The 14,492-nt window shown below is 48.3% G+C and overlaps 1 protein-coding gene across 1 annotated transcript; it reads right to left on the reverse strand.

Annotated features, from left to right (window-relative positions):
• Nucleotides 1-5,986: 5,986 nt before the first annotated feature.
• Nucleotides 5,987-9,398, reverse strand: LOC125549153 (zinc finger protein JACKDAW). The gene is made up of 3 exons (XM_048712630.2): nucleotides 8,941-9,398; nucleotides 7,208-7,613; nucleotides 5,987-7,122 (listed from the first exon to the last, which is right to left on the reverse strand). The coding sequence occupies exons 1-3, from the start codon at nucleotides 9,200-9,202 to the stop codon at nucleotides 6,270-6,272; spliced, it is 1,521 nt and encodes a 506-aa protein (XP_048568587.1). The 5' UTR covers nucleotides 9,203-9,398; the 3' UTR covers nucleotides 5,987-6,269.
• Between the last annotated feature and the right edge of the window lie 5,094 nt (nucleotides 9,399-14,492).

Raw genomic sequence — 14,492 nt, forward strand, 5'->3', positions numbered from 1 at the left:
CATTGCGGCTACCCAAGCTACACAAGTATATTATCTGCCTTACCCATGCCAGAAAGTGTATCTAAAAGGTTGGGAAGTTGTGTTCAAGGTGTCGCCACATGGTAAGTTACCAGACCCGAATGAAGACGATTACTACAACATTAACCCCATGACATACGAGGGAGTGTTCTATCAAGAGAAACCTGATGATGATGATGATGATGTGGTTAGAAACGATGACGCTAGACCATTGGGTGATGATGATGTGGACCCAAACGTCGACGATGCACGGAATGATGGTGAGATCATTGTCAATGAAAATGACATACTTATGCTAGAAAAGTTAAACGAAGACGCTGACGACGAGGAAGAGCCTCCACCTCCGTCGGACAATGAAGATGATATGATTGATAGTGATGATGAGACGGACCGAGAAAGAGGTTACAACAGTGATGATTCATATGAGTTCTAGCAGATGTATGTTTCAAGTATTTTTTTCTATAGTTTAGGAATATGCCTTTTTATGCCTTTTTATTAATGTGTTTATTATCATGCCTTTTCCTTCATTTCATTAATTTACTAACTGCTTTTTCTCTTTTCAACGCAGGTTCGTGGAACATGGGCAAAGGGAAGGCCGACGGCGTGGGTTTCCTACGCAAGGTCGTCGGCCTGCCTAGTCGGAGTGGTCGAGCACATAATCCTCCCCCTCGGCTACTTGACGATGACTCCTCACAGGGAGGTCGAGGGAGAGGTGCCCCTAGAGGAGGAGGGGCGGGGGGAGAGCCTCTAGAGGACGAGGTGCTGGGAGGAGAGCCACTACAGGGGGTCGCGGCCAGAAATAGCGCACCCTCACCGACTTAGGGGTGTTGTCTTCGAGGCCCTCCTCTAGTGAGGTACCCTCCTCTAGTGATGTACACTCTAGGGAGGAGGAGGAGGAGGAGGAGGAGGAGGAGGTGGAGGAGGAGGCAGGCGAGGAGGAGGAGGAGGAGGAGGAGGTTGGGGAGGAGGTTGGGGAGGGGGAGGCAGGCGAGGAGGAGGGTGGTGGCGGGGATGATGGTGGTGACGGGAAGGGGGTTGACAACAAGGGGTGGCTGCGTGGCAACGCAAAGCTACCAAAGCAGGTTCCTGCTACTGAGGAGCAGAAGTGGCTCATTGAGCCCACGGGAAAAGAGTAAGTGGTTCATTATTTTGCTTGTCACATGCTTATTCCGGTTGTTATTTATTTTGCTTGTCACATGCTAATAGTTCATTCTTTTGTAGAAACTGGATATATTCTAAAGGGGTCCGTATTCCCAACGGCCTCATCACCGTCTTGCTGAAGTTATATTGGCCGGGGTTGTACTGTCCGGATCCAGTCAGGCAGCCGGACTGTCGGGTTTTGGCCACGAGCTGGGACCACTAGGAAGCGGCCCGCCATGCGGACCATGAGACCCATGCCAAGGCCGTGATCACTACTTTCTGGGTGAGTTCTCTTCAGAAGCACAAGTCCATTCTAGTTTCATGAATGATTTAACTCATGGCTTCTTCCATTCTTGTTTCATGCATGATTGTAGAAATTCTATCGAGTTCTTCCGGAGCATAGGGCTAGAGCGGACCAGATCGTGCTGCGCCAATGCAAGAAGAAGGCCCGCCAGATGCAGTACGAGGTGTGCTATGTGGCCATCTCCACATACTACCACGACGTTCTTGGTGTGAAGATGACCAAGGAAGAAGCGCGGAGGATGGGCATTACCTTGGAGAGGCCCGAGTTCTTGGCGGTAAGTATAAACGATTTTTCATTATGTTTTCATATATTATGCTTTCATTACCTTGTGGTACATTATGCTTTATGCTTTATGCTTCCATAACACCAATTTGGACACACCTACATGCCATTATGCTTTTATTATGTAGGTGTGTCCAAATTGGTGTTATGGAAAAGACGAGTCCTGGGCGGCATTGGTGGATCTTTGGTGTGATGAGGATGGAGCCTGGGCGGCTATGAGAACCAAAAATAAGGCTAACCGAGGGACGGAGGGAGTACATGCTCAGGGAAACCAAAACCGCTATCTCCACAAGGCAGTTAATGTATGACTAACCCCATTAAACATTCTTCTTCTTCTATTTACCATCACTTTCTTATGTATGACTAACCTCTGTTTGGTGGTGCAGGAGGAGAAACTGAAGCGGCCGCTCTCACACATGCAGGCGTGGGAGATCGCCCATACGTGGAAGGACCCCAAGCCTGGCGAGCCCAAGTACTACGGCAAGAAGACCGCGGGGAGGAAGAAGGCCTACTCCAAAGTGTATCTGAAGTTACATCCTGACACACCTGACCCCATTGCGGCTCCTCTGGACGACAGGGCGGTGGTGAGGATGGGGCCCAAGGAGCACGGTCGGGAGGCGGTTCTCGATGCTGTGATCACTCCTAGTATCTCCTACACACAGCTTCGTCAGATCGACCCGAGCCTGAGCCAGCGCACGAGCCAGCCAGTGACCAGTGCACAGTCCCTCTTTCAGGAGCAACAATCTGTAAGTATTTTCCCTCTTATCTTCATTGCTCACTTTATTTTCCGCATTTAGTAGTTTTATGAGTTCCATCATGTCATACCGTAGGCCTACCTGGAGTACACACGCCAGGAGACCATGGTGTGGCATCAGAGGCTTTATGAACACCAAGTGCAGAGGGATAGCCAGATGCAGCAGGCTTTTCAGGAAATGGCGGCCGGCAGGTGTCCTCAGTTCCCTCTAGCACAATGCCCTCCAGCACAACCAGTGCTACTGAGCTTTGAGGAGTTTGTGGCATAGAACGCTGGCCCCTTGCCGGTTAGTTCATCCCCAATCTATTCACCCAAAGCATGTCATGCCTTTCAACACAGTCATATATCCCGTGCATATGTCTTTTCAACATCCAGGGAACAGGTGGATCTACCGTTGGTGGTGGTCTTCGTAGCACTCCGGAGACACGGAGCCCGACCACTCCGATCCACGGAGGCGGAGGCGGAGGTGGACGCGGAGGCGGTCTTGGCGGTAGCGCTGCCGCTAGCAGTGACGACCTGGGCTTCGGCGGTCTTGGCAGTGACGACATCCGCGATGCTCGATGATCCTTGTGTGTGGTGATGATGCTTGAGATGACTTGTGTGTGGTGATGATCATTTAGATGACTTGTGTGCTTCTCTATATGCTTATGCTTATGTTGGTTGTGATGATGATCATTTAGAGACTTGTGTGTGATGATGCTTATGCATATATTGTTGTGATGGTGCCGGATGATATCCTGTTGTGTTTTATATGTCTATTCCATCATATATATCTGCTGATATGTGCTATTATTTGAATTGAATTGATTTGAAAACAAACAGAAAAAAAAAAGCAAAAGCAAACTATGCCGATGGCTAGGCCGTCGGCATAGGGCTGGCGTGAGCTCCCAGTAGCTGACACGTGGCACCTATGCCGACGGCGTAGCCATCGGCTTAGTTTAAAAACTGTGCCGACGGCTAGGCCGTCGGCATAGGCGCCCACGTGTCAGCTACTGGGAGCTCTGTATGAAGGAATATGCTGACGGCTTGGCCGTCGGCTTAGTTTCCCTAGTCCACGAGCAGCGACTGGTCGCCACGTGGCACACCTATGCCGACGATCTAGCCGTCAGCATAGTTTTTGACTAAGCCGACGGCTAGACCGTCGGCATAGGGGTGCCACGTGGCGACTAGCGGTTGGGCAGACTTGATGGCGGCCGCCGTTAGGCGTGATTGTTGTCGACGGCAAGGGCCGTCGGCATAGATGTACGGCCCCCGTCGGGAAAGCATATATGCCGACGGCTTTTCTATGCCGACGGCCTCCCTGGCTATGCCGACGTATATGTTGCCGACGGCCCTATGCCGACGGGGGCCGTCGGCATAGGTCTGTCCCGACGGGACTCAGGGCTATGCCGACGGCTAGGGCCGTCGGCATAGGGGGCGATTCTGGTAGTGTTCAGGCCCCACACGGGGTGGATTTTCAACTACTGGACAACGTCATGTTGCCGCGGGCTGATGATGGTTCGGGTGTGTATCTCATCCATATCAAGGAGCTTCAACTTCACATCTGGCTCCACAATGGGGACAACTGGCTGCTGGTGGACACCATTTGCTTGACTGAAATCTGTGCTGATTTGCTTGAGGATGATTCTACTGCTGATTTCACGATTGTCCATGTGGAGGACTATAATGAGTTTGTGTTCTTGGAGATGGATCAATGCATACTCTACGTGGATATCAAACCCAGGACCCTGCGCAAAGTGTCAAGGGAGTATGATTTGTTTGAAATCTATCCTTTTATGATGAGCTGGCCTCCCATCTTCCCTGTGCTCATGGATAGCCCTTCAAGGTTTGCCTTTTGCCTTTTTTGTGATCTGTATAGTCTCCTTGTAGAGGTTACCTAGTTTCGTAACGTGCGTTGTGCATGTCATTGTTTGCTGTAGCTGTGGGGTGGTGTTACATATGTGATTGGTTCCTTGGGCCTCTTTAACTATACTAGTTACGTGATATTAGAGAATGCTTGCCGCAAGATGATTCGAAATCATTTAACGATACTAGAGGCGACACTAGTGAATGCTTGATGGAACATGATTTGAAATCACTTGTGAACGAGGAATATTGCAAGGTGTCTACTTGTGGTCATAGTCTCTTGCGTGTGGTTGTCGGGGTGTAATGGGTTAGTTGCAAATGATGTTGTGGATAGATAAGAGAACAAAGAGAAGCAGGAGTTATGGAGGGATACAGATTTGTTTCTTAGCTACTAAAAGATTACAGAAGTCCCCCTTTAGATATGGTACCATGGTGGATCCGCAATTGACTTTTACATCCCTAATGCTACTCAGATGGCTACACGCCTACACATATCGGTATCCAACTATCACCCATATATTTTCACCCTTAATAGTTGCAAAATTGCACATGATACTGTCAATGGTAGTTGTCGTTTGCTAGACCACTCTGCGGAATACTTACTTTTGTTAAACCTTGTGCTGGCACCAGAAGTCATGCCTCCTGAACTTGGTCTTAGTCTCATAGTAGCAATTTGTAGTTGTGCTGAAAAGTGACCTGCTGCATCACAGTTTACTTGACAATCAATGCAGAATTGAAAATGAGACTACTATGAAAACATCATGAGAAGATTAAGAGCTGAAAAAATGCCTAGCCTTGTCAATGTGTCTACTTTGTTCACCACTATGTTTTCTCCCTTGCACAGAAATGGTCAGGAGCCCATCATGCCTGGAATTTTTGCTTCCTATTTCTTAAATATATTCGTGGTGAAATTTTCTACAATCTACATCGCAACAGTGAACCAGAAGCTATGTATGGGATTGCTAATACTTTTTTCCCCCTTCTTCTGAATGTTGCCTAGTGGAATGTATATCTCGAACACAAGTGGTTGATTTTACGCCGGTTCTCTCTAGCTTCTTCATTATGTGTGATTCAGATATATCACAGCGAAGAATTCATTTTATTTTCGAAGCGCACCAAACATTAACTATCGTCGGACTAGCCACTAGTCCTGTTAGCCCATCTGGTATTTTGATGCTTAACGTGGCAAACCGAATACATCCTGATGCCTAATTACCTTTATCTTGACCCTTGCTCTGTTTTCTCCGAAACAGCGATGCCACTTGAAGAACGAGGATACGAGGAAAGCTTTTGGATGAGTTGTGACAAGGGTGCCACCAACGAAGAGCACATGGCTGCATTTCCCCAATGTCAGTTCTAGCCGTGTTCATTTAAAACCAGCATAGTGGATTAATCAGGATGCTATGCAACTGGAGAAGGCGCTCCTTCCCCGTGGTACCTGTGTTGTTACTGTTGTTGTCCGCTGCATTTGGGAAGTGACTTGTTCTGTATGTTGAGAGTTGCTATCTCCTCTGATCTAGTCCCTCTGTATCAAAATATAAGACGTTTTTTTAGTACTTGTGTTGCAGTCTTATGTGGTTCCCCTCCTTGCAACCTGTGGCATTTGGGAGAAGTGTCTCGTTGTTCACCGTTGCAGAATCGGTTTCTGTTAGAAATGTGCAGCCATCTCTGCTGTAACTGTGAAACAAAGTTTGGTTGAATCGAGAGTCTCCACTCTACATGACCTGCTGCTGGTTGACTAGTTAAATAAGGCTTTGCTACTTGTTGTCTGTGCTCGCACAGGCTCAGGTAGATGGATGAACACATGGCAGAAATCTCTGGTTGATTCATCAGATAGCAGTACACAATTGTGCTGAAATCTCAAATCTCGAATTAGAAAGAGACGTCGTCTCTCCCCTGTAGCCTGCGTGGGCCGGATGGCAGACCCTAGGCCCACGGGCCCGTGTGATCCGGGAACGGGCTGGCGCTACTCACGCTACCGTAGCTTGTTCTCTGGTGCTCGACGCCCATGTAGTCCACCACGCGCACGCCGTTGTCGGCGCCTCGCCGGCGCTCATCATCCATCGGGTTGTCCGCGCCGCTGGCCGCCGATCCAACGTTCCTCGTCGTGCTACCGTTGGCTGCGTCGTTGTAGAGCTGGCCAGGCATCAGCCCGCCGACGCCGAACCCGACCACCCCGTCGTACGTGCCGTAGGCTCTCGTCGGCCCGAACGGGCCCGCGGTACAAGGAAGGCGGTCGAGCCCGGCCATGGTGGACGCGAGGCCCGGGTGGCCAGGGGTGAAGCTCACGCCGTAGCCACTCGACGTCGTCGCGCCCATCTGGGCCGCCTTCTGCAGCAGCGCCGTGGCGGACATGCTCGCCAGGCCGTTGTTTCCCGGGGAGTAGCAGCCGCCGATTGCGGCGGGGTCGCTCGGCCCTGCCTGCAGGCCCAGCATGCTGAGCCTGCTGCTCGGGCTGAAGGCGGTCGGGGTAGCGCCGAGGCTGGAGAGCATGCAGCCCAGCGGGTTGTCGGCGGCGGCTGCGTCGGCGTCGTAGTCGGAGAACATCTTCAGGTGCGGGCTCTTGATGTCCGGCTCGTAAGCGGACGCCTCGTCGGCGTCCATGTCCAGGTCGTCGGCGTGGGTGGACGGCAGCATGAGGTTGTGGTGGTGGTGAGCGTGCTGCTGGCCCTGGAGCGCCGAGGCCACCGTGGCCATGTTCATGGCCGGCTGCGCCAGCTTGCTGTTCTCCTGCGCCAGCGCGTCGCAGAAGGCCCGGTGCGTCACGAAGCTGTCCCTCCTGCATGACGTCACAAAGTTCGATGATATATCGCCGGAGCGGGCCGACCCATGCGGCGGACGGCGACGGAGGAAGCCGGACGGACCTGGAGAAGAGGGTGCCGCAGTCGCAGCGGTACTCGCGGGTGCCGCAGACCTTGGCGTGGGCCTTCCAGTCGGAGTGCACGGCGTAGCGCTTGGCGCAGCGGTCGCACTTCCACTTCTTCTCGCCGTGCTTGCGGCAGAAGTGCTTCTTGATGCCGGTGAGGTCGCCCAGCGCGCGCCGGGGGTCGTGGTGCACGCACGCCGGCTCCGGGCACACGTAGGCCCGCTTCCGCGGCGCCGCCCCGCCCTCGGCGCCGCGCTGCCGCAGCTTCCACGGCAGGTTGTGGCCGCGCCGGTGCAGCTGCAGGTTCTGGTCGCGCTGGAAGCCCTTGTGGCAGATCTCGCACACGAACCGGTTCGTCGCCATCAGCGTCCGCGGCGACAGCGCGATCACCTCCGCGCTCGGGTCTGCATACACCAATGCATACCACACTTGAAAATGCTACCCCGGCCCAAAATCAAAGCCATTTGGCGTGAATACTAAGCATTTCTAAGCGATCTTCGCTAGATAATTTCGAGGTCATTAGCTAAGAAATTTGATTAACCATTTCTCCCGTTACTAAACCTAGACCATAGGCTCTACTCTATGGCCAACTCATTAATAATCGTACAAGCAAATCTAGTGGAGTATATTGTTGAAACAGACGCGTACAGTATAGTCTTGTCATTCCCGTCATGGTTTTCAGTGTCAAGAGACGGAAACTTTGACTGACGAACAGTGGCTGCCACTATTGACTTTGACAAATCAATAATTGCAGTCACAGGAAGAAGTAAACACAAAGTTCATGCAAAGAGAAGGAATTCGGGAACTAAAACCACGCGAATTTCTCTTGCACTCAGTAAGGGGATCTCCAAGAACAAAAATGTATAAGTCACAGCATGAAGGATGGGTTCAAATGCATATATAAGTCATATACCACACTTCAAAATACCATTACTACTACAACTGTCCCTAAAATTATAGAAACTTCTTGTTTCAATTTTTTTATTATAGAAACTTAGCATATACCGCGGCATTTCTCTTGCACTCAGTCAGGGGATCGACTTCTAGCAGGAGGTTTTCAGTATATATTTTCAAGGTCACTATCTAAGAAATTTAATTAAGAGATTTCTCTTGTTACTGCCTCTATTCTATTCTACAATGTAGTGCGTCCGCGCTTATCAAGATTTAACTTTGATCATAAATTTAATCAATGAGACCGATTGAGGAGGGAGTAAAAATTATACCATTGAATTCGCTATTTCAATACGAATTCATTGGTATAATTTTTCTCCTGCCGCAGTCGGTCTTGTTGGTTAAATTTCTGGTCAAACAAATCTACTACTAAACCTACTACACTATAGTATTTGAGTTGAGGAGGGAGTACTACTAAACCTACTACACTATAGCCAACTCACTAAGCATCTTTGCAAACAAATCTACAAGCAATCTAGTGGAGTACAATATATGTCTTGTCATTCCCGTCCTAGTTTTCAGTGTCAGGAGACTTCGACTGACTGATAAACAGCAACTGCCACTATTGACTTCGCCAAATCAATAATTGCAGTCACAAGATCGACCAGGAAACACAAAGTTCATGCAAAAGAGACGAAATTCAGCGACTAAAAACCTCAATGAACAAAGATATCAGTTCAATCGAAGTTGAAACAGTCCAAATCACACATGCAATTGCTCATAAAAAATCAAATCATATGAAGGATGGATTCAGACGCCTCCATGCATGCATGTACGCACCTGGAGTCCCGGGAAGGCATCTCTTCTTCTTCTTGGTCGTTGTGGCCGGCGGGGCGGACAGCGGGTCGGAGGTGCCGGCGATCACGAGCCGGAGATCGCCGTCATCTTCACCGATCTCCGGCGGGCTTATGGCCAGGAACGGCAGCCGGAACTCCTCCCCCAGCCCCTCCCCCGTGCTGCTCACGGAAGAGAAGCTCCCAGTGCACTCCCCCGTCCCCGTGGCACCGCCCCCGCACGCCATGGGCGGCATGCAACTGCGCATGCGCCAGAGCACAGCAAGCTCACGAAGGGCCACACGATCGACCACCTCCAGTGACCGGAATTCTGCTAGCTGCCTGCTCCTGGTTCCCTGTGAGGAGGTGGGTGAGTGATCAGTGCCAAACCGCTTGTGACTTGTGACTTTGTGAGTGACAGTGGAGAAGAGGAAGGGGGTTGGTTGGTCTTATATTTATGCCTTCTATTCCCTGTTCAACTTTTCACGCATCGCCACATTCGTCCATTTTACCTTTCAAATGGCGTCCCCGTTCTTATCGATGTGTGTCAGTGATGACTTGAGTTGAGTGTGCACTCCGCATGAATATGATACACGCATGTCCTTCTCATGCATTTTGTAATGCTTGATTTCGTTATAAAATATGGGGATCAGCTCCTTTTGTTCTTTTGTAACGGCATCGAGTAAAATGTTAGCGAATACTACGGCGGAAGATGGCGGCGACAAATTCTAGAGCGTGTGCATGCCGTGCGTGCAAAGAGTCTGCTAGACCGGTTGATGCTTCCGGCTCGCTGTTGGCGGCTTGATGCGGCCACCGGATTAGATGATGCGCGTTGGTGCGAGGTTACGCCACATCATCAAACTCGTAGATGTAGAGCATATAGTATTTGTTTTGTCTGGATTTGTTGAATAACATAATAAAGATGTTAGTGTGCATTTTTGAATGTAGAGTCCGGGGGTTTCAACCTCCTTTTTGAAAACGAAAATATAGTTGTGCAGAGTGTAATCTGTAGTGGAGAGTGTTATTCGAGCTGCAGTGGTTCTTTTGTTCTAGCGTAGTTTGGATCTAGCATGCATGCACCTTGGTTGTTGCCTCCCTCGGGATCGGTATCTGCTAGAGACAATGCTCAAGGTTTCCCGGGAGGGGAGGCATAAAATACGCATGTTTCTTGACATGAGAGCAACTTGTGGGTCAAATTGAGGAGCTTCTTGTTGCCTTGTTTTCGCGCCTAGGGCTCCATGCCTCGTTTTTAATTCAGAGGCAATCAATTTCGATTTTAAAATGAGGTTACCCGATCCCCAAAACCACTCTTCTTCTGCTAAATATCTTGAATTTGTACCGCTTTTTTAATACTAGCAAGTTGAATTTGGTTTACTTAAGCAAAACATATGGCTGTTTGTTTATAGTAGTACTCCCCACGACTCAAGGGCTCTTGCTACGTTACCGAATTGATTGACTCGGAGACCTCGGGATTGACAGCGGAATGACAACGATGATGCATGCTGCATGCTGATGATGCATGGTGCATGGCGTAAAAAGGAGGGTGAACCTAACATAGGAAACATACCTGGTTTGGGGGTACTTGGTTCTGGACAAACAAATGGTGTTTAAAAAGGCAAAGACAAATACCCATCCTCTTCCTTCTTTTTTCAAACCATGCAGGATAACGATTACATGGCCAAAAAGTGGCGCTACCCAAGCAAACTATGATCCTTAGGCTGGTCATAGTGGGGAGTAACTTATACTAGTGTCATGCATATGACACTAGCCTAAGTTACTACCTTTATAGTGCAAAGTATCATAATAGTGGTGTCATAGATCACTTCATTTATTAGCATATAGACTCATTTTACCTCGGAAAGAGCTATGTTACAGTAACATATTATGTTACTCCAAACACCTCTTTCCTCATTAAATACTTGCCACATAAGCAAAATTGCCTTGGGATGTGTTAAGTTACTAGCTAAGTTACCCCTACTATGACCAGCCTTAGAGCAACTCTAGTGGACCCCGCAAAAAGCCCCAACCCGCAAAATAACCGCCAAAATGCGGGTCGGCCGGAAAATCCCGCCCGAACAGACCCCGCAAAGACGGCCGACCCGCAAAAAATTTTGAGGGGCGCGGCAAAATCTCGGCCCCAACCCGCGAATACACGGGTTTCCCACTCGGTGCTGCGGTGCCCTGCATATAAGCGGAAGCGGTTGGTGGCGGGGACATTTCAGCCCGCGCTTTCCCCACCAACCACCTCGCCTCTCCCCCTCGCCCCACCGCCGGGACGCCGCCCAAAATTCCGGTGAAAGTAGCCGGCGGGAGCACGCCGAAAGGCCGCCACACACACGAGGCCTCCCCTCTCCCCCCTCCTACGTCGGCGGGCCGGAAAGTTGCGGATCTGCGACCCTTCATCGCGGGCCGCCGGATTTGGCTTTTCCGGCCACCGGTGGCTGCGCCAAGCGATGGAATGGTCGGGGAGCATCTCCCGCAGCCCCGACAAGGTCGCATCGCCGCATGCAGGTACCGGTTCGTCCTCCGCCGCCGTCAACGATTCGCGGGCATGGATTCGTCCGGCCGTCCGCCGGGCTCAGCGCTCGCGCAACGGCTCTGTGGCTCGCCGATGCCGCTCATACAGTGCGACACTGCACGCGGACAGTGCTGCGGCTAACTTTGGGCACGCGGAAGCACCCCGGATGGGTGTTGATACGTCTCCGTCGTATCTACTTTTCCAAACACTTTTGCCCTTGTTTTGGACTCTAACCTGCATGATTTGAATGGAACTAACCCGGACTGACGCTGTTTTTAGCAGAATTGCCATGGTGTTATTTTTGTGCAAAAATAAAAGTTCTCGGAATGACCTGAAAATCAACAGCGAATTATTTTGGAATATATAAAAAATACTGGAAGGACACTAGTAGAATAAGGGTCTTTATTCCCGGTTCATAAGGGCCTTTAGTCCCGGTTCCTGAACCGGGACTAAAGGGTCGTTACTAAAGCCTCCCCCCTTTAGTCCCGGTTCTTACACCAACCGGGACTAAAGGCCCTCCAGTGGCCGCTCCTGGAGGTCCACCTTTAGTCCCGGTTGGTAACACCAACCGGTACTAAAGGTTACCAACCGGTACTAAAGGAAATTTTATGAAATTTTTTTAAAAAAAATTGAAAAAAAATTTGAATTATTTTTTGAAATTTTTTCTCGATTTTCAAATTTCTGAATTATTTTAACCTCTAATCTCTAATCACCCTCATCACTGCTCAATTTAACCTCTAATCTCTAATCACCCCTCATCATTCCAAATCATCTAACTTCCCGAACAGTCACCCATCCTCTCACTACTCCGGCCTGAGCACGCTTAACTTCCGGGTTCTATTCCCCCTCGTTTCCAAGTCTGCACTTGTTGTTTTCCTCACAATAGTAAGATGTCAATCGTATTAAACCTCAGGAGTTTAGCTTGAGCATGAAGTCACACGTTTCACTGTTTGAGTTTGAAACTATTATTCTAAAAAAACAATAATTATTTAGTAACACTAATATTTCTTGAATAAGTAGTTTGACCATAGTTTGACCACAGTTTGACCAAATTTGACCAAAATTGAAAAAATTGAAATAATTATTTAGTAACACTAATATTCTTGAATAATTATTTAGTAACACATATTTCTTGAATAAGTAGTTTGACCCCTGTAGACCACAGTTTGACCAGATTTGACCAAAATTCAAAAACAATTTAAATAATTATTTAGTAACACTAATATTCTTGAATAATTATTTAGTAACACTAATATTTCTTGAATAAGTAGTTTGACCATAGTTTGACCCCTGTTTGACCACAGTTTGACCAAAATTCAAAAAAATTGTAATAATTATTTAGTAACACTAATATTCTTGAATAATTATTTAGTAACACTAATACTTTTTGAATAAGTAGTTTGACCATAGTTTGACCAGATTTAACCAAAATTCAAAAAAACTGAAATTTGAGCATATCTTTTTTTCCTTTTGGAATTTGAGGATTCTAAAAATTTGCAAACAGGCCATAGGCGGTCAAAATTAGATGTGGATCTTCATTCTGAACATTTTGATATATTATACATTTTTTCTGACATCGTATGCAAAAGTTACAGCCGTTTTACATTTTCCCTACACTTTTTGCAAAACATGTCCAAATTTATGTTTTTAAATTTTCCTAACTAGTAGATGCAGTAACATAACTACATCTCGAAGGATTTTAATTTTTGAAGTTTTATCATTTCCTTTTGGTTTTTACAAAACTGAAAAGGCGATCCAGGGGGGTAGAATTTGAAAATGGGACCTTTAGTACCGGTTTGAGACACGAACCGATACTAAAGGGCATTGCACCCTTTAGTACCGGTTCGTGTCCCAAACCGGGACTAAAGGTCTAATCTTTAGTCCCGGTTTAAGATACGAACCGGGACTAAAGGGCATCACACCCTTTAGTCCCGGTTCGTGTCTCAAACCGGGACTAAAGGGCCCATTTGAACCGAGACTAATGGGCTTATCTGGTCCGAACGAAAGCCCTGTTTTCTACTAGTGGGAAGATCCACGTCAGGGGGGCTCCACCTGTCCACGAGGGTGGGGGTGCGCCCTACCCCCCTGGGCGCGCCCCCTGCCTCGTGGGCCCCCTGACGCTCCACCAACCTCAACCCTGACTCCATATATTCACTTTCAGGGAGAAAAAAACCAGAGAGAAGGATTCATTGCATTTTACGATACGGAGCCGCCGCCAAGCCCTAAACTCTCTCGGAAGGGCTGATCTAGAGTCCGTTCGGGGCTCCGGAGAGAGGAATCCGTCGCCATCGTCATCATCAACCATCCTCCATCACCAATTTCATGATGCTCACCGCCGTGCGTGAGTAATTCCATCGTAGGCTTGATAGACGGTGATGGGTTGGATGAGATTTATCATGTAATCGAGTTAGTTTTGTTAGGGTTTGATCCCTAGTATCCACTATGTTCTGAGATTGATGTTGCTATGACTTTGATATGCTTAATGCTTGTCACTAGGGCCCGAGTGCCATGATTTCAGATCTGAACCTATTGTGTTTTCATCAATATATGAGAGTTCTTGATCCTATCTGGCAACCCCGAAGTAACAATAATCGGGACCACTCTCGGTGATGACCGTAGTTTGAGGAGTTCATGTATTCACTATGTGTTAATGCTTTGGTCCGGTACTCTATTAAAAGGAGGTATTAATATCCCTTAGTTTCCGCTATGACCCCGCTGCCACGGGAGGGTAGGACAAAAGATGTCATGCAAGTTCTTTTCCATAAGCACGTATGACTATATTCGGAATACATGCCTACATTACATTAATGAATTGGAGCTAGTTCTGTGTCACCCTATGTTATGACTGTTACACGATGAACCGCATCTGGCATAATTCTATCACCGATCCAATGCCTACGAGCTTTCCATATATTGTTCTTCGCTTATTTACTTTTCCGTTGCTATTGTCACAATCACTATAAAACACCAAAAATATTACTTTTGCTATCATTGCCACTACTATCATATTACTTTGCTACTAAATACTTTGCTGCAGATAT

Source organism: Triticum urartu, chromosome 3A, assembly GCF_056163025.1.
Source record: "Triticum urartu cultivar PI428250 chromosome 3A, HENAU_Tu73, whole genome shotgun sequence".
Classification (NCBI taxonomy): Eukaryota; Viridiplantae; Streptophyta; class Magnoliopsida; order Poales; family Poaceae; genus Triticum; species Triticum urartu.